The 27,957-nt window shown below is 41.7% G+C and overlaps 1 protein-coding gene across 1 annotated transcript; it reads left to right on the top strand.

Annotated features, from left to right (window-relative positions):
* Window positions 1–63: 63 nt before the first annotated feature.
* On the top strand, window positions 64–16,720 carry CENPI (centromere protein I). The gene is made up of 21 exons (XM_062502676.1): window positions 64–129; window positions 1,473–1,783; window positions 2,421–2,558; window positions 2,851–2,969; window positions 4,033–4,140; window positions 5,219–5,267; window positions 5,584–5,630; window positions 6,294–6,383; window positions 7,840–7,968; window positions 8,226–8,390; window positions 8,637–8,757; window positions 8,964–9,052; window positions 9,360–9,477; window positions 9,581–9,645; window positions 10,141–10,226; window positions 10,641–10,776; window positions 11,489–11,613; window positions 12,707–12,755; window positions 12,902–13,135; window positions 14,643–14,684; window positions 15,482–16,720. Exons 2-21 carry the CDS (start codon window positions 1,585–1,587, stop codon window positions 15,611–15,613), a joined length of 2,241 nt encoding a protein of 746 aa, XP_062358660.1. The 5' UTR covers window positions 64–129; window positions 1,473–1,584; the 3' UTR covers window positions 15,614–16,720.
* The last annotated feature ends 11,237 nt before the right edge of the window (window positions 16,721–27,957 follow it).

Here is a 27,957-nt window from a genome sequence, read left to right as displayed (position 1 = left end):
CAGGGCGGTGGCGGCGGTGTTTGAATGTGGGGACGGTTGGAGCTGTGCGAGGTGGCACGGGAGGGTCAGTGGCCATGGGAGGAGGTGATCAGTGCCTAACGCAGCCGGAGAGTTAACTGCCCTGGAACGGTCAGTGTCTCAGCTGAGGGGCGGTTAGTGGTTGTGGGATGGTGAGTGGCCAGAGCAGCGGGAGGGTCAGTGATCATGACAGCGGGGGTCGGTGAGCAGGGAGGGTCAGTTGTCCCGGAATGGTCTGTGGCCGTGAGGGGGACGGTCAGTGACTCCTCCCTTCCCCCGGCCTGGCTCCCTACTGAGGGCCGGGGAACCACGGGCCGCCGTGCTGTGCTGTGCTGGGCCGGGCCGGGAAGGCCTCACCCGCTCCATCCCCTGAGGATGCTCCGGGTGGCCCTGGGGGAGTCGTGGTGGGAGGAGGGTGGGGAGTGCTGGTCCTGCACTCCTCATGTCGGTATCGAGGGTCTGCGCAGGGCTGGGTTCGCAGTCAGCCAGAATTGTCCTTCCAGCTGCTCTCTTCTTCAGCAAACCTTTCTGGTAGAACTGCAGGACAAAAGAAAACAAAACACATGTAGAGAAGGTGCTGAGGGAGATGAGAGAAAGTTGTTGCTGTGCTCCAGAGCGTGGTCACCGAACTTTGCTGCACAGGAAAGTGACAAACAAACTTACAGGGAAATAGTGATGATTCTAACCTTGCAAGGAAGTGAGAGGTGGAGAGGAAGTATTGAAAGTTATTCTGTTTTACTGTGTCAGGAAAGATAGGTTCCAGCAATCCAGGGACTAGGGTGCACACTCTACCAAGTCCAGGAAATAGTAGCAACAATTCTTATTGTGTGAGTAAAGAATTGATCGCTCCAGCATATTGATGAGACAATGCCACTTTTTGTTGTTGTATTTCACATGGAGCTGTGGAGTTTGGCACTGTTGTCTCTTGTGCCTCGCTTGGAAGTTTAGCAAAATTTCTTAATTTTTCAAATGTAAGCTAGTTAGTAAGAAGGCTGCAGAAGAATCTAATTTTTGTGAAATAGGAAGCAAAATGTTGCTATGGTCCTCTAACATCTGTACGTAACCTTGCAGAGAATCGTGACTTGTTGACTGTTTGTATTGGCATATGCAATACAAGTAAGGAAAATAATAATGTACAAAATTAACTCAGAAGAAAATTTGTTTGTGTTTTGTTAACTTTCTGGTTATGTTGCTTTTTATATGAAAATGTCATATAAGATTGTATCAGATAATGTTTAACGTGAAAGGAGCTTGTGTTGATTTTTACTTGGGAGTTTATTTCTTTCTTGATGTAAGATGAGAGTTTTGATTCACTCTTGTCTGTGCATCTTTGAGGATCTTGTCTGACCTTTGGGGAGCAGTCAGCTCTAAACTATTTCTTCTGAATGTACTCTTGTGTTATGCAGGATGCCTCTAAAATCTGTTGGGGAAATAAATGTTTCTTTTCCTTGCAGGGAAGCAGCTCTCTGACATTCCTCAGCTGATCTCTTTTCTTGCCTAATGAAGGATTGGCTCTCACATGACAAATGAGTAAAATTCTCCAGTCTCAGCTGGGAGTCTGAAAAGATGAAGCGAAGGAAGGGTTCCAGGACCCCAAAGCAGCCTCTGCATGTTCACCATAGAAGCCAAACTGATCTCTCTGCGTGGAGAAAAGGAGGGCAAATTGACTCTGAAAAAAGTTTGCGGAATCATCCATCTTCTAATGATCAGGAACATGATAGCCAGGAAGGGTCTCTAGAGCAAGCTTTGAGATACTTGGAGAAAGGTTAGAGCATTTTTACGGTGGCTATCTAGGATTGAGAAGATAATAACTACATTCCTAATCTGAAAAAAAAATCTGTATCTGTTTTTCCTCTTGAATGGCTGAGCTATGTATTATTTCTTTAATGCTTTAGAAGTTTTGTGTTACTACTATGTAAAAAAAAAAAAAGGAATGGCTTGAGTTGGAAGGACCAAATCCCCCTGCCATAAGCAGGGACACCCTCCAGCAGATCAAGCTGCTCAGGACCCCATTCAGCCTGGCCTTGAACACTTTCAGGGCCACAGCTTCTGTGGGCAGGCAACCTGTGCCAGAGCCTCATCACCCTCACAGTAAACAATTTTGTCCCAATATCCCATTGAAACCTCCTTCAGTTTGAAGCCATTCCCCTTGTGCTGTCACTACATGCTTGTGTAAGAAGTCTCTACCTATTTCTTACTAAACATTAATAATTTTAGAATGATTTTGGTTCTATTTTTCCTCTTTAACCCCTGAGCTATGTAATATTTATTTAATGTCTTAAAAGTTTTTCTGCTTTGTTACTATGTCAAGGAGTATGTGCAGGAACCCTTCAGCGGAGCTTTAAGTTAATTTCTGTTCAGAAGTTGTTTCATCCTGTGCATGTACTTTTTGTTTTTCCTAGCTCAAGACTGTGTTGCACTGAAGAAGAACAGTGTTCTGCAGAAGCACTTAGATGCTGTGGAAAGCACTGCCCTGACACAAGGGTTGCCCCCTGAAGGGTTTGAGATACTGCTGAACGTGGTGCTCAGTGGCAGATTTGGTACAGCATTTCTTTTGTGTTTATGGTTCTGTAGCATAAAATTAGTTTTTCTGGCATGCTTTGGTGTAGTTTCCATTTTCTTTTGTTAAGCTGGAATGAATTATTTGTCATAATTTTGGGTTCTAGGTGAATCCTTACTAAATTCTTATACACTGTTACTTTGAGCAAGGAAGCTCTAAACAGTTTTGTCCAGAGGGAATTTTGACCTAAGCTTCAAAACAACATTGAAGAACCTGATACATGAGCAACATCTTATTTGAAATTTTTTTCCTTTTTTTTTTTTTTTTCCCAGCTGATACAGTGAATACTCGTTTATTGAAGAGCCTGATTCCTGCCTCAGTGATACCAGAAAATTCTGTGGTTAAAGCTGTGTCTTGGCTCTGTGTCAGCAAATGCTCAGGCAACATCCAGGTAACTTAGTGTTTACAGTAGTTATTGCTTCTGCACAGGAACTGTAAGGACAGGTTATTTTGAGGAGCCAAAAATTCTGAGGTTTTAATGTACAAGATCTTACACAAGATACTGTCATTTACCAAGACTGGCCAGAGATGCTGGAATGGCAATGGGAACCAAGAAACACATTAAAAGTGTCAGTGGAGATTTGGTTCCTGCTTGTCTTGTATCTTTGAACTCCTCAAGAATGGTGTCTCCACCAACATTTCTCTGAAATACTTCTGCTGTGTGAAGCATCCTTTAATTTCAGTGGGATATCCCTTAGGTTATATGCACCTTGGTTGTGGCAACATGACTTAACATTAGGAAGAGCATTTTTTATGTTCACATGGTCTGCTCAAAGGTTTACGTGATAGAATCATTTAGTTTGAAAACTATTAAGACCGCATTACCATTACCCTAATGCTGCTGAGCCAGCCGTGTCCCCAAGAGCCACAGCTGCACATCTTTTAAATCCTTCCAGGGATGGTGATTCAGCCACTTCCTTGGGCAGTCTGCTCCAGTGCTTGACAAGCCTTTCAGTGATGAAATACCTTCTATTATCCAGTCTCAACCTCCCTGGCAGAACTTGTTGCTTATTTCTTCTTGACCTATCACTTTTGTACTTGGGAGAAGAGACCTGCCCTGCCTCACTTCAGCCTCCTTTCAGGGAGTTGTAGAAAGTGAGAAGGTCCCACCTGAGCCTCTTTTTCTCCAGGCTGAGCCCACATGTGTGTCATTTATTGGTTTCCCTGTCTCTCAGTCACCACTGATACACAAATAGGGTCCCATGGTTATGGAAAACCAAAACCCTGTTGCCAACAGCAGGGATGCGGCCTGTTCTTTACCTGGTGAATCCCTTGGCAGACTTTCTTCATCTGAATTATCCCTGCACTGTTTGTCTGTAGCTCTCTGGTTATCCTTGAGGATGGTGTGTATCCTTACTGATCATGTCTCTGGAGCTGGCTTCTGGTTCCTCTGCCTTGCTTTCTTGCCCATCACTTGATGTAATGTGTTTTTTTTTTTTTTTTCTTATCTGCAGCTGCTTTTTTTAAAGTGGCTGATCACAGTGTTTGACTTCATCGATCACAAGGAACAACTTCGTGCCCTCTATGGTTTCTTCTTCTTCTTCCTGCAAGATGAGAAGATGGTAAGGAGAGCTGAAGAACATATGGAACTGACAAAATAAACATAAATGTTCATTAGTAGTATGTATATTAATGCTAGAATTAATTTGGAGTAGGTGTTGGTTAGAGAGCACTTTTTGATTTCCTTTTTTATTTTCTCTTTGCATTATAAGATTGCTGGGTAATTTAGATCCATAAACAGGCAAATACTCTTTAAGATTGCTGTGGTCTGTCTACTTAAACTTGTTTCCAAGAATTGCTATGCTGTGTCACAGAGAATGTGACCATTTATTCTGTCTAAATTCCCGAGAGTACCAGTGATCTCTGTGACTGCCAGACATCAGTGCATAAAGTCTCCTGCTCCTGGGCAGAAACTGATTTGTATACCTTGGGCAAAAGGAAAAAATAAATTTAGAGCAGTGTTTATTTAAGGTGAGAAACTAATTGCTGTTCTACTTAATTAATTTGAAATACAGCTTAAAAGAGAACAAGCATTCAGGCAATTTCTGCCATATGGCAACTGTAAAATCCAGGAATTTTCAAGTGTTCGGATTCAGTGCATGCTAAGATGATCTTGGCAGTCATGTTAGGTATGAAATTGTTAATATTCTTTTAGTCTAGGGTATTTTATGATTAAAACAAGTTCCCAAAGTTCTGAGATATATTTTTTGTAACATTTTTAATGATTTTAGATTAACTTTAGTTATAATCTTTCCATAAAACTGGATTTAAGTTCTTAATGTTTAAAATAGCTTTTTCAGACATAATGGATCAGTTGGGAAGTGCACCAGAGTTGGTTTGAAAGTCATCTAAGACCCTTTACAGCCTCAACTGCAGTTAAAAGCTTTAAAAAAGTATATTGGTTCAAAGGTGCCTTTCCTTTTGAAAATGTAATTGTACTTCCACTGCTCACTCTCGGAATTTCCTAGACCATGTTCCAAAAGAAATGATCCCAGTTAATTAAATAGCTTGGTTACTGTCAGGACTGCTCACAGTGCAGATGAAGTTTTAAATGAAGTTGGTATATGGGGCTCTCTTTTGTGCTGCTTTGTGTGTGTCCTGCAGCAGCAGGGAGAGCTCATGGCTACCTTTGCTTTTCAGTGCCCCTACATCTGCCACGTGCTCTACCTGCTGACCAGGAAAGAAAATGGTGAGTCTTTTTTTGTGTGAGCTGAAATACCATTTTATTTGTGGTTCTGTTTGCTGGTATTGACTTTTCTTCCAGTGCAACTGATACAATGATTAGACAATATTGTGCTTTTAATGCAAGGAAAAATGAGAGGTAGTTCAGGCAAAACTTTGTGTAACACTTGCTGAATTGGAAACCTGTATAACCCTAGAAATAAGAATTAATGGTTCTGCTTGCTTTGTCATGATTTTATAATAAAATGTTACTTATGTAACTTTTGCTTAAATGTCTGATACACTGTTTTTAAAACCCTTTATATTCTTAATTGTATTTCCAGTTAAGCCTTTTCGGATTAGGGTACTGCTTGACCTCCAAGCAAAAATGGTGAGTTTATTTCAGATCTTGTAGAGTTTGAGCTATGGTTAATAATGCACTTTGTAAGACTAATGTCCTTATGGAGTAGAGAAGAATGCTGGACTTGGAATTGTAGGTTTTAGTCTTTGTAGCATCCAAGTTGCACATGCATCCCTAAGTTTCATGTGTATTTTGTGAGCAGATGCAGTGATATATAATCAATGTCTTGTGACCAAGTATGCTGAAATCTCTGAAGCAAAGGGCAGCTTCCTTTATCTATTACAGTCTTTAATTTTCTATTCATCTTCCTTTTTCAAGTGGTACCAAAAATTACTGAAAAATGTAAGATTGTAGAGGACGTTGCTCTCTTTTTTTAAAGAAAAATCCATTGCTGTAATAACATGTTTTTTAGACATCAGAAGACTAATTCTTGTCACTTTGATTGTTAAATTCCTCCTTATCAGTTATGACTACAGAAAGATATTTAGTCCTCTTCCCATAGTTATTTCCTTGACCCAGTTTCTGTTGTTTCTGTCATTTTCAGTTGTTTATCTATGGTTACTTGGTGATATGTAGCTCCAGAAATTCAGCTTTTACTGATCATTGGGGTTTTATGTTTCTAAAATACAGCATTCAGTTTCTATATTAAAAATACACCCTACATGTTTTCCCTCTTGTTCTGTTGTTTGACAGGGAATGCAGTCTCATCTGCAAGCTCTGCTATCACTTTACAAGCTTTACTGCCCAGAACAGGTGACCATAACCCTTCCTGGGAAAATGAAGGTAAGAAATTAGATTTAGTCAATTTGAAACCAGGATTTACTATAGGATTTTTATGGAACTTTCTCTTTAAGCTATAGTAGATTTACTGCTTAATTAAGGTTAATTCTGTTTCCTCTTTTCACAGAGTAAAATCAGGCTTAGGTGAGGGTTACTTGCCTGGTGTTTTTTTCCTCTTCAGCATAATGACGTGATTTGATAAGGAATGGCATCTACCTTTATTTTATGAGGCTTACTTTAATCCTTCTTTTGGTGTTCCTGCTGGGTTTGACTTGTTTCACACAATATTAAGTTCTGCAGGAAACAAACTGTCTAATTTGCCAAAGCATTGTTCTAATTGCTGCCATTCTCTAGTATAAATGACAGTGGAAGTCAGTAAGTAGCTCTGCACTTGGAAAGTCTGTGTCAAAGAAGAGAAAAAAAACAAGTAAAAATGTAAGAAACTGATTTGTCAGAGCTGCAAGGAACAGCAAAAAAAAAAACCAGCTCCCCTTTTAGAGAGGCCTGTGTGTGTGTGCTCAGCCCTTTGACCAAATAGAAACATGTAGCAGAACCAGATATATAAGAGAAAATAGCAGCTGGTGAGACAACATAAGTTGTCCAACAAAATTTTCTTTCAATAGGATAGACTTAAAAGTTTGAGATTTTTGTTGTTTTTTTTTTTTTTTTTTTAGAACTGACAATTTATATGCAGGCAAGTTGAGTTTCTATAAAATAAAATTTATTTAAATCTGCTTGTGTATTTCTATTGTTCTCTAAATTTATAGTTTACATTGTGCTGCACAGTCATCTGTTGGAGAATTTACATTTTTTAGCATGCACAGAAGTGCAGTAAATTACTAGCAACTAATCCCAAATATTTCTTCAACTCTCTTTATGAACACGTGTTGTGTACTAAAAGCTTGATTAACTACATCTGAGCCAATCTGAATACTTTTGTGATGGTTTGGCACTTGATTAGAATTTAAAGACTGATTGGCATTGAAATGTCAAAGAAAAGTTTTGTGCAGAAAATATGTTAGCTTTTCCAATTTTCTGTAGTAATATCTACATTAATTTGAGTATTTGGTTACTCATGGTATTGTTCTGTTATGTGGGTGTCACTGATGCTGAATTCAGGAGATTTTTCTGTGAACTGCACGAGCATACCTTGGTCATGTTTAATTTTAAGGTATACTTGAGATTTAATCTATGAATTGATGATTGGTTTGAATTAAGATTATAAGATAAAGTGTTGGAGATCCCTTCTGAAAAGGGGGATGTTGTTTCCAAAGGAAATAAAAGCCCAGCTGTTGAATTGTTGACCAAAGGTGATGAGAGTTCTATGCTGTGAAAATCTGTTGAGTAGAGTTGAGGGTCTCTACATGACTGTGGTGGTCTTTATAAGAATAGAAACTGATCTTTCTGTTGCTTTGTCTTATCTTGGTTTCTTGCATGGATTTCTGATTTCTGTTTCCAGACTTACTTCAAGAATTCAGAGGGCCCATGGAAAGCAGCAATCACTGCAGTAAGGCAAAGAAACCAGGGAACCTCTCCCCTCTCCCAGGCAGTGTTTTTAGGCACATCTCAACCTCAGTCACGAAAAAGGGTATGCTATGGGCCTAAGGGACACCCTAGAAGGTGGGTGTGCCAAGTAGTGGTTTTCATTAAGAATATTGGCAAATAATGGGAATCTGGCTTTATCTTGGCACTGGAAAGAGGGGAATAACTATAGAGAAATACAACAATCAATTATAATAAAAGCCTGGATACCTTTTTTTGTAAAACTGGGTCTTTCTGGGAATATTGTTCTTGAGTGCAGCCAATTGCTTTGTAAACTGAGTTATTTGTGTTTCCTTTCTACAGAAATGGAATGCCCAGCTGGTTGTACCTGCAAGCAGTATAAGCACAAATAATTTACAAGAGGACAGGCAAAAGAACCATGTTTATTTGTACAGTACAAAGGAGTCTTTTCCATTGGAGCAGCTGCAGACCTTCCCTCAGCTCTTAGAAAATATCCATCGTCTAGAGGTGAGTTTCAGGAAGGTCTTGGTGAATGTTTTGGGAGATCAAAGGATGTTCCACTATGCCTTGCTTGTAAGTGAGTAGTGTGTGGGCTATCTAGTTCTAACAGAGCATCTAGTCCAGACTGAGGGTGGTGGATGAGTCCTGGGAATGGTTTTGTTGCTGGTAAAAAGATTTGATGTGAGATTCTCTGGCAGTTTATTGATGTAAATACTGAATAATTCTTTCTTTTCCTTTTTTTTTTTCTTTCAGTTTCCTTCCCAGATGGGTTCAGTGCTAACCAACCCCTTACTGCTTCACTACATGAATTGTGTGAAAGATGAATCTATTTACCTGAGGCTCTACTTTTGGATGGGCCAGATGCTCCAGGAAGGTAGGACCTTTAGTATTATCTTGTGAGGTAGGGAGCTAAAGGAGGGCTGAGACTTTTAACTTTTCAGTAATGGTACTTTGCTATTCAGTTTTACAGTGATAACCATAGAGTGTTAAAACAGCTACTGGAGGAGAACTGAATTTGGTTTCTCATTGTGCTTGTTCTTGCTGTGCTCATATTCAAGTCCAGTATTTTCTCCTGTTCAGAATGCACCTGGTGTGTGGTTGATAACCCATGTGAAGAAGAATTCGAGAACTTCTTGGAAACTATCTACAAGTCAGAATGTTTCTTGCAGGTAAGTGCATGTTTTGTGGAAGCCAAGGGTTTCGCAGTCTTCTCTTAAAAAACTTTTGGCACTTGCCTTTCTCCTGTAGTATTTCTGAGACAGTGACTCAAGTGATAAAAATACCTTTACCTATGGCAAGTCCATTTTCTGGAAATAGCCTTGTTTTCTGCAGGGAAAGTAATCTGAGAATGATAATTTGAATGTCCTGACAAGTATGGCAGGAAGGAGGTATAAACCTCTTGCTTTCTCTGGTGTGATGTGAGTGTGGCAAGCTGCAGTTGGATGAATTTTGGAATGCTTCTCTTCTGATTTGCAGGAGGGATTTTCTGCCTGTGAAGAGTTCCTGTATAAGACCCTTCCTCTCTGGGATGGCACCTGCTGCCGCTCAGGAGTCTTCAGACTCATGAGTTGGATCCCCCTCAGCAGTTTCTCTGGTATGTGCTGCAGATTCTTTGGGTGAGCTTGGGCAGTGGGGATGTCTTGGGCCATAGAATTTGTGCACTGATATCATGCTGCTTTCTCTTTTTTTTTTTTCAGACTTTAAGTCATATCTCTATGATCCTCTGGCACAGCTCTTTTTCACATCATCTATTTACTTTAAGGTAATTTAAGTGAATGCAATAGCTGTTTACTTCTAGCTGATACTACTGTCTGTACTTACGTTAGGTGTAGCAGTCTGAGGGGTTGTATAGGAAACATATTTTTGAGAAGTCTGAATAAAATATATAATTGGTGCCCTTAAGAAGTTAAACTAATTTCCCATAGATATCTCCCTTTTTTGACTGGAATTAAGCTGGGACACTGGAGATAAAAATAACTGAGAGCACCCAACACAATAGTTCATTTATTTTATTGCCATTTTAACTACTTATTAAAACTGTTTTATTGCAGTTTTTTCACTACTTGAAATTCACATTCTCTAGGAAAGGCTGTGTACAACACACGCATTCAATTCTAGGGGCTGTGCAATTATGTCACTGCTTCTGAGAAGCTTCTGGTACCTTTCCTTGAGTATTCCAGTTCTCAATACATTCTTTGTTGGGAATTCTTTGTTTGCATAAATTGTCATCAACCTGATTTCTTTTTGCCTATTGCAGTGCAGTGTTCTTGAGAGCCTGAAAGAGCTGTTGCAGAACTGGTTAAATTACAATGTGATTCAAATGGATTTGGAGTTGTCTTCTTTGTAAGTTTGTCTTTAAAGAATGCAAGCCATGTTCTGTGCATTGCTCACCAGTGTATTTAGACCTACATTCTAGCCCTAACACCCAGCATAAAGACCAACCAGAACATTAATAATGCTGTTATGATTCTGCTATATTGTAAGCTACCTTGTCAGGCCTGTTCTTTGTCTTTCTTTAGATGTATTTCTGCTGACACTGGAAATTGAAGTGTCCAGAATTCAAAATCCTCGTAACACTGACAACTGGGTGTTTATAATGGTGCTGATAACAACTTGTTACTGGCTGTATTGAAGAACAGGTGTCTGTTGTTGAGAATTTGATGGGGCAAAATCATAAACTTCAGTTTTGTTCTACCATTTTCCATGTTGCTGTTTGCAAAGAGGTATCTGTAATGTTGTGCCATGTCATTGCTGCAGGAACACCACCCTCTCTGGACGAGTGAATGCAGTGGCTGAATTAGTTCACTTTGTGGGATGGATCTCTACTGTTGCACTGCGTTTGGAAAACAATTCCACCTTCTTGCTGTACTTCATTCTGGATTTCTATGGGACGGTGTGTATCCCAGTCAGTTTGTCTTTCTTTTGAAATTCTTGTAAGGCTGTTTGTGTTTTGTTTGAATCTTCCTCATTCTAGTTTACAGAACTTTGTGATCAAGTGCCAGAATATTGCAAATACTTGGTAGATCTACAGGTGAAAGCTGCTGTTGTTGAATCTATGGGCAGAACTAAATACTCTGTTGGAAAGTGGTTGCTCTTAATTCAAAGGTGAACTGAGGAAGAAGTAACAGTAGGACATAAAATGCTTTTTTTAATGCTGACTCTAAGAAAAGAACAACAGATTTTTTTGTTTTTTCTTTAAATGTTTCCTTAAAAATGTGGGTGTTTTCCCTAGTTTGTGCTGTAGGCAAACTAAACTGCATCAAATAGCCTTAAGTATTCTCCAGCATCCTCATGTCCTCTGTATTGTGCTTACTGTGAACTCCAGCCATGCTGTAACAACAGCAACAGCTCCTACAGTTTAGGCTGGGAATAGTTGAAAAAAACAATGGTAGTTCTGGGATCTATTTGTAACTGAATCATCCATTAAAAATGCACAAAACTAATGGGTAACAATACTTGCATGACACCCTGGCCTTCCCTTCTGGATCAAGCTGGTTGATCTGGCTGGAATTTAGTGTCATGCTCTCTGCTCTTACTCCTTGGGAGTTTGTAATAATCATTACTTTGGCAGTAATAATCAGCCTGGATATGCTTCATTCCTGCAGGTGTGTGAGATGTACCTGAAGTACAACCTGCCTTTGCTGATAATGCCTCCTGCTGGGATTTTCTACCCAGCTCTGCTCAGCATGGATTCTGTCAACTTGAACCAGCTCTGCAACATTATGTACAGGTACTACAACACAAGTGTAGGCTGCAGGGACTCCTTGTCTTCTCTTTCAGCCTTTTGGAAATGAAATGAGTTTGTTGTAAATACCTGGGATCTACTTCTTGCTGTGCAAGGCCAAGGTAAAAATTCCACTTGTGTCCAGATTTCATGATAAAGGATTTTATAGCTGTAGTTCCTACTGTTTTGTTGTTGTTGTGGTTTTTTTTTTTTTTAGTCTGTTATTCAAAATAGCAGAATTCTGACCTCTTTCCTGGTATTATTACCGTATCTTTGATATGTGAAGGAAGAAGTTCCCCTATTGTTTTGAGAGAACTCAAGTCAGCCAGCTGGAATTAACAGTAGTAACTATACAACTTTTCGCTCCTGTACTTTGACTACTGCACTTGAGCTTTTCCTTACAAATTCTGTTATGTGCTGAGTAGGAAGCACTTCTTCCACCTCCAAACTCCAGGAATTTGGGACTGCCTCATGCTGCTGGCAAGGCCAAAGACAGCACTGTTTATTGCTCTGCAGGATTCACCACCAAGGCTGTGCTTCTTGGCCTTGTTAGTTCCAGTGGCTGCATCTGAGAAAAGTGGCCAATAGCTGACAGCTGGTGCAGGGCTCTCCATGTGGCTTTTTCTCTAAGGAATCTGCAGGGTAATTAACATGACAGGAAGGTCTCTAGGAAATAAGAGGAGCTAGTGCTTATTATATAGAACAACTGTCAAGTTTCATTACTTCCAGTGGCTTCTGTTTCTTTGCTTAGTGAATGAAAGTCTTCCTTCTTAAAAACACACTACATTTCTCTGCTGACTTTAAGCGTGGATGTCCATTCTTGTGTGTTACATTTATGAAAGTGACTGTCCCAGGCAAACTGGTCATGTGTGAATCATTTAAGAGACTAATATTATTAGATATGTCCCTACTCTGTCAAGTGATAAAGTCCCTTTGAATTCTTTTTCATGTGTCTCTCTTTCACCAATAAAGTTTGATCTTTCTCATGGTGGAAATAAGTTTTCTTGATACATTCCTCCAGCTTTGTTCAACACAGACATGTAGTAAAAATTTATAGGCCCCTAACTTTCTCTTTTTTTTTTTTTTTTTTTTTTTTCAGATATCGAACCAACTTGGTGGCTGCAAAAGAAAATGAGCTGAGTAAAAAGGTATTGTGGACACATCTGTTATGTGCTAGAACAGACTTCAGCAAGGAATTGAGTTGAGTGGAGGGGATGGCCATCTTTTATGGATTGGAGGAAGCACACAGCTGCTTTGAGGATGTTGCTTACTGATTTTTCTTTTTCCCCCTCAGAAACTACTGCAGTTCAAGTTCAGTAACCAGACATACAGAGAGTACAACCAGTACATAATAGCTATGGTGGGCTGTCTGTGGACATCCAGTGCATTTCAGAAGGATATTCATGCTCAAGGTCTTTGTATGGATGATAAACTGCTGAGTAAAACTGCAGTGAAGGAATTAAAAACCAGCTTTAACATTGTCTATCATCCAGCCTTGATGGGCTACTCTATGCAATTCCTGCAGCAGGTAATGGTGTGGGCCAAGATTTGAATCTTTCATGGCACCAGATGTTCTGAATTGATTGTTTCTCTAGAGGTGTCTTTGTGTCCTGGCTGACTGGTAGAGGCAACTGAGCTTTCAGAAACTGCTGTGCCATTCTGTGTTTGTCAGATTAATGGCACAATTTTAAAAGTCTTTCTTTGTGTGGTATGAAAGCAGTTGAATGTATGAATGTAGCAGTTTGGGATATGAATTTGTACTTATGACAATTCTGAGATAGAACTAAAATAGATAATTAATGAAATAAATGACACTTCAGTAAAAGCTTGCCAAAGGTGCATTCTGCTCCACAAAATAGGCAGTGTGATCTAAATATTTAAACTCTAGAAAAAGTCAAGAAATGCATGGTTAAATTACATACAGCTTTTCATGCTAGAATTTGTTAGCAGTGCTTTCTGGCTCTTGTGGTAGCTTTTTTGGCTTATTAAAATAGAAATACAAGTAGCTGCTTCGAGTACAGAGGGAAGATAACATGGACCTGTCTTGTCTTGTCTGGTGTGAGTTCTGCCAGGAGTTCTCTTGAACTGTGGGTGCCATCATGTGCTCAGTGCAGCTGCTGGAGAGTGGAGGGAGCAGTTTGCCAGAGCTTTTATTGTCCCGAGATGTGTGTGCTGCTCCAAAAACCAGGTTTTGTAGGCTGTCCAAGGGCTGCACAAAGATGCCAGTTTGTTGTGAGAAACGCTGGCAGGCTCGAGGCAAGCGTAGGTGTGACTCCTGGAATGCAGCAAAGGGCACCTGGGAAGTTGAAGCAAAGAATTCTGGTTAGGAACACTTGACAGATTTGCCTTTGTTATGTGCTCAGTGTCCTGAACCAAGCTAGTTTGTGTATTACTGCTGATTAAACTCAGATTTTGTCCTTGCTCAAGGAAGCTGTTTTGATTTTGTTAGACCAAGGAAAGAAGTTGTATATATCTCAGATCTTTTGTTGCATAATTTTTGTTCTGAGGCTTCCTAGAGTAATGGAATTCTTACATTCTCTTCCTATTGTAGAACTAGGAGATATTTTGCTTAGCAGCTATGACAAATGTGTTTTAAGGCAGGAGAAAATAATGTTGACCTGCAGGGACATGTTTTCCTCAGCAGTGCTGAGCGCCAGAGGGCACTGCTCTGCAGCACTGGGTGAACACAAGCACTGATCTCAGTGTCAGTTCTCTTGCTCTTTCTCATTGTTGTGAATTTCTGATGTTTAAAAAGGGGAACTTTTACACTGTAGAGAGACAGTGGTAAAGATTCCTATGGATATTCCCTGTTGCTATCCTGTAATGCTGAAGCACAGGGCAAGAGGATCCAGATTTTACCTTGCCACTTATGCACAGGGCATGATGCTGGAAGCCCCCTCTGAAACAGGATTACAGATCTCTGAATTTCTTTGCATACCTGCAGTTCCTGATTTAGGAGAGGACTTAGCAGAGAACCAGCAACCCTGGACATACTTTTTATCTGACTTGATATTGTTTTGTTCCCTTTCTTTAAGATGTGTCCTGATGATACGACCTTCAACTTCAAATTAATTAAGGTAAGATTTCTTGTTTTAGTAAATAAAGCAGACAATTTTCAGCAGTTGTTGAAGAGGATGACGTTGTAATATTCATGAAACTCACAAATTCTCTAGAAAAAAATTTGGAAGAGGAAAAAATTCTAGCTGTAGGCTTTGATTCAGTTTCTTAACAGGGCCTAACAAAAGGACATCAACACCTGAGAAGTTATGTATCTGTGGCTAGTGATTTGAGATTTTATGTATTTCTTCCATGAGTCAGTGCAGTGTCAGGACAGGGCTGTTTGTTTTCTGCAGGCTCCAGAAAAAGATATGTTCTTGATGCACTTCAAGTTCATTGATAATATAAATTCTGCTTCATATTATATTTCTGAGACAGATGTGTAGCTTTGTTACAGCTTTAATCAGGAATCCTCCACTAAGCAAATACAGTGGCAGTTGGTTTCCTTTCCTGTGTAACATCAAATCTGATCTGGAGGAATCACCACTAGTGATGGAAGGAAGGCTTTCATACCCATGTTCATTTAGTTCCTGACCTATTCCCTGTTGATCCAATAGACTTTTCTCTTTCTGGAACTGGGGTTTATAAAAACCTCTAGTATTAAAGAAAAATAATGATTCAGTCTAAGAATGTGTGTTGTGTAATTGTGGGCATTTAGGAACAGCAGGTGACCCTGTACACCTGTGGGTATTTACAGAAGTCACACAACAGGTGGATGTTGTCCCCACACGAAGGCAGAGTTTGCAGATTTTTTCAAATTGGCTTAAGAAAGGTAAAGCTTTGTTCTGTACATCTGACTCTTCTTTCTGGTTTCCAGGGAAAGAAGTGGGACTGGTATCTGGAATATCTCTATGCCCAAGGTTTGAAGGGGCTGAAGGTGTTTATTGAGAGCAGCATCAGTCGTGTTTCCCAGGCCTCTCGCAGAAAAGCAGAGAATGTGGAAGCATGACCCTGGGACTCACTGGAATTCTTCTGTCATCTGGAGCAGACTAGCAGACTCTAAAACATTGTGTCACGAATTCTTCCTTCCTTAGGGGAGAGAAACAGAGCAATTACTCTTAGCTGCACTTTTGTACTGACATCTCTCTTAGGAAGGTGAAGACACAGATGTTGAGGCTGGCTTGATTCCATAACACTGAACTCCCTCTTGTCCCTGCTAAACTTCTTTGGTCTGAAGCTGGTGAGCTCTGTTGTGTAACATCCACCTTTTTTAGCCTGGTGTTTCTCTGTTGGAGTATCTGTTTTGATTGAGAAACAAACATTTTCCATCTCAAAACTGCAGTGAGCAGTGGTGCTTTGTTTCTAAGTACTTTTGACCCCTGGCCTGCTTTGCCTTCTTCAGCAGCAGGTAATGAGAAACAAGTTAATCAGCCTTTCAGGGGTGCTGTGTGTGTCTTGGATTGGAGCAATATGAGTTTCCCAATCCCCTGTTGTACCCTGTATGACTTAAGAGGCTGACCAAGCTGACCTTCCTGGAATTTCATTTTGAGACTTGCAAAACAATTTTTATGCTTATAACTTAGGTTATAATCTTTTAGTGCAGCTGGAAAGCTTGGTTGATGATTTATTGATTTGAGTACTTATACTGTCTTGCCACCAGCTCACCATTTTCTGTATTGGTAAGTGCAAATGTAGCTTTCCTTTTTGTGTTTAGCTCTGTAGGTGTTGTATATTTGCGTACATATGTAAAGTTTATATTCTGTAAAATATTTGTGTCATTTTGAAAAAACTCTTTTACAAAATTCATCTTCTGTCATTTCAAGTCTGAGTAGAACCTGAGAGAAGCTGAGCTGAGGTTTCCAAAATTTGAATGAACTTTATTTTTCTGCTGTAAAACGAGGCTGTAACCACTTGAGACTTGGGTTAGATTATACTGAATTTTGCATTGTGAATCTGTACTTTGATTCAGTAAAGGAATCAGTCCTGAGAGTCACTCTGGAGCCACTCAAGATGTTTGCTTTCTTCATCCCCTCAAAATCAGACTGGTTGAGTACCCCAGTTCTCAGCTCAAGTACATCTGGTTAATATGTCTAAAGTATTGCCCTTCTCATTCATCTGTGTTATCCCAAGTAGAATAAGTGCTGCTTGCTAAGTTTTGTAAAGAGAAACAGATCTTCAAAGCTCTGGTTATATTTTTTCAACAGGAGAAACTTCACATATTAAAAATTCCTTCCAAGTGGATATGTTTCAAGATGTGGCCCTAACATATAATGAATTTTGTAGTCTTTCTGTGAAGCTACCTTCAAAAAGATGTTGGAAATGTTATTTCCTCTTGTGCTGAAAAGGCCGTGTCCTGCACTCTCTAAGGACACCTTAACCCTTAAGTTTTGTCCTTACACCATGCAGGTGTCTTCAGATGCTGACCAGACTTGTACTTCCACACTGGAATTCTGTACAGGAACAAGGCTGGAGTGATTCCCTCTGACAGATGTGTGCATGGCAGCCTCTTTCAGTGGGGAAAGGAGCAGGTGCAGAATATCTCAAAGAAGCAATAGCCAGGGAGACAAGGCTTCCTAGTGACTGGGTGCTGTTTGGAGTTTGTGGAAGGTGCATTCCTGTCAGACTGGAGGTGCTGCCAGAGGCTTCATTTCACTTGTGGAAGATGCCCGGGTTCTAAAGAGCCTGCGTCATGTGTGTAAACATATTTAAAGGAGTTTATAGTAGAATCCTTTAGGATATACTGAATGTTTTACAGCTACTGGTCACTGAGATCAGTTTTCCCTTGGGGTTGATGTTTGGTTGAGGAATTACAGAATCATGTTATGGAAGACTTGCAGCATTACAGGTCTTTATTATACCCTGTGTTGTGGAAGTATTTAAGCAGACTCTGCACAGTTTTGGCATTCAGGTACACAGGCTGGGCACTTGGAGGTGCAGAACTACATCAACAGGACTGATAACTTGGTTTTAATGTCAGGTGGTTTTTTTTTTCCTTGGTTTTTTTTTTTTTTTTTTTTTTTTGTTTTTTTTTGTTGGACAAGATGCCTGTTTAAAATCCATCCCATGCAGCAGAAATGTGCTTGGTATTATTGGGCACTAGAGATGGCTTTTAGCCTTTCCATGCTGTGGTAACTTTTGTCTTTTTTGACATTTGGACATTTTTCTTCTCTTCCCCCTCCCCCTTCCCCCGGTAACAATCAGAGTAGCATTTCATTTGAGTGGAAGAATGGTCCTTTTAGGGAGGAATGTGCTACTGTACCTTTTCTGTTTTCTTATCTTTTTTCCCCCCTGCTTGCTCTTTGCATTTGAATCATCTCAGCAAATTTTGCAGACCATTTTCTGTTAAAAGCATGAGCTCAAAGACTTGGCTGACCACAGCTGCTCTGAGGACTAAAATGGGCATAGTCAAGACCCATCCATTTCCTGGTAAGTGCCAAATGAGTGATTTACCTCTCATGCCTGTTTCTGCCTATTGTGAAGTAGGTGAACACTGTGATATTGTAGCAGAAACAACTGTGCTGGGGTGTTGTTTGTCACTAGACTTCTACATGCTTTTGATTTAGGGGTTTTGTAATATCATAAACAGGCCATGGCAGTGGCCATTTCAGTTTAACTGCATCCTGTAGCATTGCTAGTAGCTATTTAGCTGTTTACAAAAAGTGAGGCCTCTCCCTTTGGAAAGATCTCTGAGTGGGTATTAAATAGGATTTCAAAGTACTGGGCCAGAACCCTGTCTGGGATAAGCAGTCACAGCTCCACTAATTTCTAATGGATCTGTGTTGAGTTGCACCAGCTGAACATCTGGTCCCCAGTTCATACAACCAAAGCCATTAACCCCTCCCTGTCAGACACAGTGAGCATTATGCCTCTGAAAATCCAAATGCCTTGGGCTAGAGTTAATCCAAATGCTTCTTCTGAAGCCATGTTTGCTTTGTGTTTCTGTTCATCATTTTTGTTTTGAGGTGGGAGACTCATTTGTGCATCTTTATGCATCAGAGTCTACTGCCCTTTCAGAGGGAGCTTGCTCTGAAAGAGTTAATAATTTCAACCTGTTTTCAGCTGGAATGAAGAAACTGGTTCCTCTGTATCCCTGCTTTCTATTCTTTTGTTGGCCTACTTCCCTCTGCTTGCATTTTGCATTCCTAATGCCATGAATAAATCAGGACCCAAGGATTTAGAAGGTGGTACAGCTGTAACCACTCAGAAAATTGAATCTGTGAGGCTTGTACTGCAGCTCTAACAACTGCCAATATGGGTGCTCCTGAACTCTTCTAATAACATTAGACTGCTACCAAAATAAAATTTGCTTTGCCTTTTTTATACAATGTTTGGGATTTTTTGTGCCTCTACCCAGTGTCTCCTCACATGGTTACCTTTGTCTTTTAGGCAAAGCTCAGTTGTAAGATCTCTAGGGCAGGGTAATCACCACCTGGCTGCTGTGACAAAATGGCTCATCACAAATCTGTGCACAGTGGCGACAGGAGCAAGGCATCTGACCTGGCAAAGGGTTCATTTTCTCCACAGAATCACAGCAGAGTGAAACTCCTGCCTGGCTGTTGTCCTAGATCTCCTGAAAACTTGTCATTAATAATACACACTGGGCTGATTTGTAGCTCCATGGCTCCTGAGAGAGTGTGTGAGGGAGCTCTTTATGTGCTCTTTAGTCAGAGGATGCATCTAGTCTGGATAAAAAACAGATTGATAAAAAGCTTGCTCTGGATGATGAGTGTCTTGAAAGAACAAAGTCTTCAAGTTTTCTTCCAGGAATGATGATTGATGTGGTACCGATGGGTTTCCCTCATTATGGCCCTGCTTTTTGAAATGGAAACAACAATTATGGTCTGATGAAGGTTGTATGCCACCAAACTTTGCTTTTGACCAAGAATGCCTTTTATGTCCTTAGCGTTTGGTGATGTGGTTTTGAGCACAGGACTCCTGAGAGAACTGTATATAGCTGTTAGACCTGTCCAGGTAATTATAGTTGGCAAGGGAGGTGTTGAAGTACATAAATAACGTTCTGCAAGGTGTGTACCTTGTGAGGCTGCCTCTCAGCTTCCTGTCTCGTAGGAGTAAAAAGTCTGCAGAACAGAGGGTAAGAGGTTTTTGTTTTTTTTTTTAAGGCTTTAATCTCTAGGTTCGCTCTTATACAAATGTAGAAACCAAAAGAGTTGATCTTCAAAAAAAAAAAAAAAAGAAAAACTGCAGGTACCTACACAGGCTCTAAATACCATTTTAACCTTGACAGTGTTTAGAAATCTGTAGGCTGAGGTGTGATCCCATTCTGCAGTTTAATGAGTGAGTATGCATCAGGCAAGCTGTGGTACCTGCCAGAAACGTGACACAGGATGGGCTGTTCCAGCACAGCCTCAGTCATGGGATATTTATGTCACTGAGCTCCTGAGCTTCAGGCACTGGGTTTAGGCTGCAAATTGCAACAGATACTTTGAAAAATTTTATTCTCTGCCCAAGCCCTTTGGGCTCTTCCTTTGAAGAATTCAGGAATAAGCTCCTACAGTGAACGTAGATTTTAATGTGCAGCTGTATCCCTGTGCAGTCTGACTTACTCTGCTCCAGTGTCTGTGCTGCCTGTGAGTGTGATCTCTGCAGGAAGAGGCTGCTCTCTGCAGGTTTCCTCCCAGCCCTCTCTCTTGAGTCTCTGGGCCTTTAACATCCCCATCATGGTTTGTTGTGCACAAATCACTAAGCAGTTTCCTTTCTCCTAGGGCACCTCTGTTCTGTGTCCAAGTGAATCTTCAGCAGTTCCTGTGTGATTGCTTTCCTGCTCCTTTGAGTGCACGGCCCAGTAAATAAGGAGGGGGATAAGAAAGCACATTGTAAACGTGTTGACAGCTTTTGAAGAACAAAACAGCCCTGAAATCTGCCTTGTCTGCCTTACCCTCCTCTCCTGCATGCTTTTGCTTTTTTCTTTACCATTTCCTCCTTTCTCTTTTCTTTCTCCATCTCTTCCCCCAAATCCTTTTACACTCTTTTGATATCCACCTCTCTTTCTTTTGGCACTTGCTTGCCCTAAAAGGATTTGCTTCCTCCCCTATAGCCTCTATTTCTCTTTGGGGGGCATTGTTTCAAGGCCTGTGTGGCAACAAATTAAAAGGGGGATTCATTCTGTTTCTGAGTGCATGGCAGCTGTCTGCTTGCATCAGTTCTCTGCCCATTCTTCTCTCTCACCCCAGGTACCATGTGTTTAGAAAGCACCCTGCTGTTTTTCTAAATGCTTTCAGCAGGGTAGAATCTGCTCTGGGAAGGCTTTTGTGCTTATTGATGTTAGCAAAAAAGGTACAGTTATTTATTTGATATCAGTTATTTAAACAAAACGAACAAAAAAGCCTCCCAGGATGGTACAGTATCCAGTGAACTAAATTATTTTCTTAGGTCCCTAATTCTAGTTTTGTTCCTTCTTGTTGAAGAGAGGCTCTTTGTGCTCTGCTCCCAAGCCTGCTGGCCTGTCTAATGTATTGGAATTGATAGGCAGGTCTGTCCCTTTGTGCAAGACCGGCTCCTCTGGCTTCCCCTTTGCAGGTAGGAACAGCGCAACCACTGAGATAATGATCCTGAATCAAAACAGAGGTACAGCTGTTTGGATGTGGGCAGATGTGAGAGAACCTAGTCCTATCTGATGCTTTAATTAGGAGGAGACCCAGGTGAGGGAGCTCTGGGTCTCAGGAAAACAGAGATTTGTAGGTTCTTGGGGAGAAATTGAATTTCTTCAAGTCATAAGGGACTTTGTCCTGGCTCACAGGCCGCTCAACAAACTCTTCTTCAGCAGATGGATCCACCAGGACTGTGGGTGTATGGCTCTAGAGAAAATGCTCTTCTGGTGTCTGCCTGTATTCTCCTTTTAATAAGCATGAGTTTACATTCTGTTCCTGGGTAAAGCATTGTTCTCTAAAACACTTTAATTGGCTTACATTGATCAATTTGAGCTTTACTCTGAAAAGGAAAGAATGTACCAAAGTTTCCAAAGGATGGTAACAATGCTTTCTCTTTGTACCAGAGGGATGAACTTTGAGGAGATGTGATGTTGCAAAGGAGGGAAGAGACTGCACATGCTGGGAACCAATTCCCTGTGACAAGGACTGTTTTAGAAGATAAAGTTAATTGGTGGGAACTTATGGAAAGAAAAATTTAAAAGTAATAGGCTTTAATTATATTGAACCCTGAAGTTTTATATTGAAAATGTGAATGCCAGAATTTTTAGTAATGTTTTTGTTTGATTGGTAATGCAAGAATAATTAGTGTTATGGATACTTCAGCTTGCAAGTGATTAATAATAATGGCTTTGTATATGGGTAATGTAATACAGAATTTAGGCTGAAAGCAAACACCGCACTTATTTCTAGCTTTTAAGACTTTCAAACTAAAAGTACTATCAGTGTGTGTGTCTATATATGTCAATTTTATGTTCAAGTCTTAAACCTGTTCCAATTTTTACCTATTTTATGACTGTACACTGTATTTAGCACTGTGCATTTTGAGATGTCCCTGTTGGGAGGGTGGACGTTGTTAGTTTTCCTAACAGGTGCATATTTGTTGTTTCATAAAACATAAAATATCTGAAATTGTTCATTAGGGGAATACATAAAGTAAGTACCACTGCATCTTCTAGAAGCTCAGCTCTTGGAGTTCCTTGGGAGATTTTTTTTGGCTGAAGTTCTCTTCAGAACTCAAAGCACACCAAATTTAGCCTCTCATCTCAGAAACCTTCCCATACACTTAAAAAAGTTGTAGTGCTTATGTGAAAACTGCGATTATGACACATCTGAGTTGGTCTCCCTCGTTCCCTTTGAGTTCTGAATTCCTCCTCTCTTTGCCCTAATTATATCCTTAAAACAGAAAGTATTGGAGGACTTGGGAAGACATTCCCAGCCCTGGAAGCAACTCTCCCAGCAGAGATTCTGGTTTGCCTCAAAATTTAAACTAAACTGACACAAGAGATATTTTTTTTCTCCACTGCATTTAAACAATCAATAATTTAGGATGCTTGCATTGCAAAGCACCTTGTTTTTGTGGCTCATGCTGTCTGTTCATAACCTCTGTGCCGATGTCTGTCTTGTGTGCATGTGTAACTTGGCCTGATAGGTTTATCCATGTTGTCATGTCCCTTACAGATGCTGGTGGTGACAGACGCATGCTGCCATCGGATTTGGTCGTGTTTCTCTGGAGAAGGGTGTCTTTGGAGTTGCCTGGACAGCTCTTCCAGACTCTGCTGTTATTTTTCCCCTCACTCTCCTTATTTAACCTAAGATTTATTATTTGTGTGTGTGTGCACAAAAATAGCCCAGCAGAGTTTCTGCTCATTTTTGTCTTCTGATCCATATCTGTTTTTCTTGGTCTAAATACAGCTTTCCAGGAGGGATTTTGTTACAGTACAGCAGTTATAGAAGCAGAAGCTACTGAAGAAGCTTTTAAGAGCAGAAGCTGTGGAGTGAATAAGTAATTCTTGGGTCAGTACTCAAAGTATTCAGGGTTGCTCCTTTTGGAACTAACAATATGAAATAAAAATCTCCTTTTAGTGTAGTATTTTTCTGTGCCTCACTGTGCTCTGCTCCTGACTTCTGGTGCACCCATCTAGGATGAAGGGAGAACTTTCTGAGGGTCAGCCACCTACCTGCTGCAGGTTTTATCTGGTACCATCACAAGGAGCTCACTGGTTTCTTGAAGACTCTCTCAAATGTATTTTACACAAGCTCAACTATATTTTGAGCTTTAAATCTTCTCCACTTTTACACTGGTGGCCTAGAAAAGCTTTTGATCCTTTCACATCCCGTGGTGTGGGATTTGCTCTGCAAGATGCCCAAACTGGCTGGAAGGTGACTGTGGGCTCCCTACCCTTCTGGGCACAGCCCTGGGGTGGGTTGGGCACTGTCCCTTTGTGCAGCACCATCTCCTGACCATTGTCCTTAAACCTGCAGGAAAGCCTTGTGACACTCCAGAGAGTTTGCCAGTTGTTATTTCCATTGCTGGCTTGGCTAGAAGTGATTTTTCAGGAATGTAGTGGAGTTGTGAAGCTGTTACATCAGCTGGGTCTGAGTGAGCCAAGTGAACCTGCATTTTGGGATATACCTGAGATAGCGAATAAATTTATAGAAATGGAAAATGTTTACAAACAGCATGGATATTTCTGGATAACATGACTGTGTGAGCAGAAAATTAACATCTTTTGTCTGTCAACTCGGGGAAAAAAGGACTAAGATCATTAAAGACTGTTCTGACAAGGACCAGGAATCTTATGTTTCCTGAGGTTTAATTTTCCCATGGAGAGGCTGAGACAATCTGGTGCTTAAAACACAGAGCTGGGATTACATTTGAATCTTCTTTCTCACCAAATAATTTAATTGTTTCTTTTTGTGTTATATGAAAATAGCATCAATTGGTGACTTGAGCAGTTTGAAACCCTTGGGTGGAATGATCTGAAGAACTGCAAACTGTTATCTACGGACCAAAATGCCAACTCTGTGTTTGTCTGTGTCCTCATCCAAGCTAGCAGCTCCAATCCTCCTGTTTCTTGTGAACTGAGACAAGATACCCTGACATTTGAAAGATCTCTTCAGCCTGGAGAATTGCCTCCTCCCTCTACTTATTTTTCTTTTCTAAGAATAGGAAGCACATCCAAACTTGAGCGATAATCCTGTTTTTGCTCCTTTAATTTCAAAACGGGCTATTCTTAAATTATAAAATCTTGTCAGATACTCAAACTGTGGTTAAGGAAGGAGGCGAATGTGTCTGGCATTTTCCAGCACACGCGTGGCCATATCTAACCTAAAATGAGACGGTGGAAAAAAAAAACAACTTCGAGAGGCGGTGGGGAGATGTCGGCGAGCAGCGGGAAGCGTGTCTGAGCCCAGCAGCCCGTGTCAGGTCTCCAGAGGTCAGACCACGGCGCTTTTTGTGTGTTTATACATCTCCCCTCCTCCCTTTTCTTCCCCCCTCTCCATGTGTATTTTGTCTCCTCCTCCCGTGCGTGCCTGTCTTTCCATCCCCGCTCTTCTCCTTCCCCTCCTCCGGATCGGATCAATCGCCGGCCGGGCTCTCGGTGGGCTCGTCCTTGTTGCCCGCCGTGTTTTGCCGAGTCAAGGGTATCTCTTTGGAGGCTCGGCGAGATGCTGCTCGTGGTGATGTGATTGCATAGCAACACAGCAGCCGGGGCGGTGGAGGAGGAGAGCAGCGGTGCTGAGCCTCAGCATGCATCCCTGTCACAGGGACTCCTCTGCTGATTCACACAGCCAGCCCCGAGCCCCGCTCCCCAACCCCGCTGCCCCCGCGTCTCAGACCTGCCGGACTCGGAAGGTAGGCCATGACAAAATTTGTTTCCCGCTCAGATCCTGGCTTGGGCTGGAAAAGGGGAGAATTTGGACAGATGGTTTAAGCTCGGAAATGCGCTCTTTGGGGGTGTGCGTGTGTTTGTCCCTTCGCAGCAGCGCTGCCCATGCATGTGCGGGTGAGGAAACTCGCAGAGAAGGAAAGAAAGGTGTCAGGGTGAGAGCAAGAGAGGTGGCCAAGACCATTTCCACAAAGGAGAGGCTAGGGACCAGTTAGGGATGCGGATTCCCGAGGCAAGCAGCAGTCTCCAGCATCCCGGTTTCACAGGCTTTGATGCTTTGCACGCTGAAGGCTCATTTACCCTGGCAGTGTTTCTGCCTGGACTGAAGGGCTGCTCTGGGCAGGGTGCACGGTGGCCTTCTAGCATCTTCCCGGGAGCATCAGGCAGCAGGGCAAGGCAGGGACCCAAATATCCCTCTCGTAGTAAGGAAGGATCAGCCCACAGTCCCAGGTCTGCCCTTTCCATTCACTGCCTTTACACGGTCCAGCCTTGCTCCTTTATGTGTCCGCCCTCCCTCCCCCCAGCTTCTCCCCAGCTCCTTTTACTCATCGTTATTCCTTCTCCTCCTCTCTCAACGGCTTATATTGCCACCACTGACCTTCCCTTGGATGCAGGCATCCCTGACCAACTGCAGGATTGCCTGCAGGAAGCACAGGACCTTTCCTGCTCCCCAGGGCTCAGCACTCTGCCTCCCTCTCCCTGCCAGACAGGACAGCCTGGGTTGTGCTTTCTCAAGATTTAGTGCCACAGATTATTATAGGTCCCTGGTCCAGCCTGTTTCCTTCAGCCTTCCCTCCAGCACAGCATCACAGCTGTGGAGGTCCATTGGTGGAGGTGCCAGCATTGTATTTGTGAGGTTTCAATTCTGAGATTGCCCATGTGCAGTGACAGGGTGTGGAGCAATTACTCCCACGCCCTTAAATGCTTTCTCTGTGAACAACCAGTATTTGTTTGTATTTTGGGTTTTAGTGCTGGGGAAAAAAAGTGTCATCAATTTTTTGTCAGTTTGTTTTCCTTGTGCCCTAATCCAAGGTCCCTCACACCTCTCCTGCTGCTGCTTACCTCTCTATCTTGGACCTGTAAAAGTTCTTGCTTGATTATTCTCATTAATGGCCTTTCCTGCCTGACCACAGTGCCCTTGTTGAGTAAGCTGTGTGAGGTCCCAGCCACAAGGTTCAGCTGTGCTGGGAGGGTTTCCATTCTCCTGGCACCCATGTGTGGCTTGTGTGCCCACCATGCCTCTGGTGCCATCTCACACCCTCCCCTGCCGGCTCCTGGTGTTGGAAGCTGCTTTCTCTGCTGCTGTGGGAGTTATCCAGGCAGGGTTCTGGAGACAGCAAGGATGTGGTGGCACTCTGGAAAGGAGCTGGACCACAGTCTCATTTTGCAGCAGTGTCCAGGAATGTGGGTGCCTTGAACGCTCGGAGGGGAAGTGTTGGAGTGGGTGCTGTGTTCAGGTCCTCTCTGTCAGCTGAAGGAGCTGAGATGAGGATTGTGTCTTTGGATTAATACCTGAGATAAATCAATGCTGCTCTCTAAAACTGGCAGGACTGTAATTGTGAATGGGGCTGCTCAGGTTGGAGTGGCTCTTTGCAAAACTAAAAGTGAGACAGGGAAAGGATTAAATGAATGGGTTCAAACAAAAGTCCTGTGTTCTGGAGACATATGGTGAATTTCTGAATATAATAATGTTTTGAGAAATATATTCAAAGCTTCTACTTTAGCCTGTATGTCTATGATAAAAGCATAAAAGTGGAATTATAAGTCTCATTAAATAAGACATTCTGACCAGAAAGAATTTAGTCTTCAAAAAACTCTCATTTTCATAGGTGTGTAAAGATGAAACCAATCTTTTCAGAACTGAGCCAAAATAGCTCCATGCCATTTTCCTTTGCTGTTTCCCTTTGCATAAGAATAAGGTCACTCTGATACCATCTTAAGTAGGGAAAGAAAATGTTACTCCATGGGGCACACAGCCTGGTCATAAAATTCATGGCCTCAGAAGGCCAGAGAACCTTGTGTTTTGGCAGGGATTTTATTATAAGGACAAACATGGGGGCAAGGCAGAGTATTTAGTTTACAGAAGTAGGTGCCAGCTTTACAGTGAGGATGAGAAGCAAAGTGCCAGGGAAGCCAGGAGTCAGCAGCATTACCTTGGCCATCATAACTGAGTGTGGGTGTGCTCTTCCCACTGTTGTTGATCAGTTACACAGCGTGGCAAATGGGTGATGTGCTTTTCACAATGCAGCAAAACTTGTTTGCTGCTTCCAGCATCAGGGAAGAGAAGGTTCAGGTGCTTAGAGGAGAAAGGCAAAGGCAAGGCTTGAGGTTTTTACTGGTTTAAATTGGCAGGTTTCAGGGCTACAGGAACCACATTTCTGAAGGAATGTGTTCAATTTTTATGCTTGGTGCAACCTTCTTTCAGTCATCAAGCAAGTGACTTCCCCCTATTCTGCTGTCCCTTTTGGGAGGTTGCTGCTTGCCCTTCTCCTCTTTCTGTCTGTCAGGTCTATCAGGCAGCAGCTTCTCTGTGTCCAGCACAGCAGGGCTGTAGGCTCACAGCTGGGTCCTCTGCCTGCTTGGGTCATTATTTTAATCCTTTAATCTGCTAAGAGATGGGAAGAGTTCCTAGGAAAAGTGAGCTTTAGAGAGAGCAACTTAAAACCCAGCTGGGAGTCTGAAATGACATGCAAAAGAAATTTAGGTTTTTCAATCTTCCTTTAAAAAATCCTGTAAGTTATTTTTGAGACGAGAGAGGGGAAGTCAGTTCTGCATGACCATGTTGTGGGCATACACCCACACTCACCTGGTGAGGTGGGGACATCATCATCACAGTTTCCTAGTGCAAAGCCAACTGGTGAAATTTTTCAGTTTAAGACTGTGTGAGTGTGTATATTCTGTTGCTTGGGAAATGGAGAGTGAATGACCCGGGGAGAGGATGCTGCTTCCTTATTAAGGTGTGTGGCACCTGTTTATCCATTGAATTAAAATGACATTTTGGTTTTGAGCTCAAA

The sequence above is a fragment of the Cinclus cinclus genome, chromosome 15 (assembly GCF_963662255.1).
Source record: "Cinclus cinclus chromosome 15, bCinCin1.1, whole genome shotgun sequence".
Classification (NCBI taxonomy): Eukaryota; Metazoa; Chordata; class Aves; order Passeriformes; family Cinclidae; genus Cinclus; species Cinclus cinclus.
This window is presented reverse-complemented; position numbering and strand designations above follow the sequence as displayed.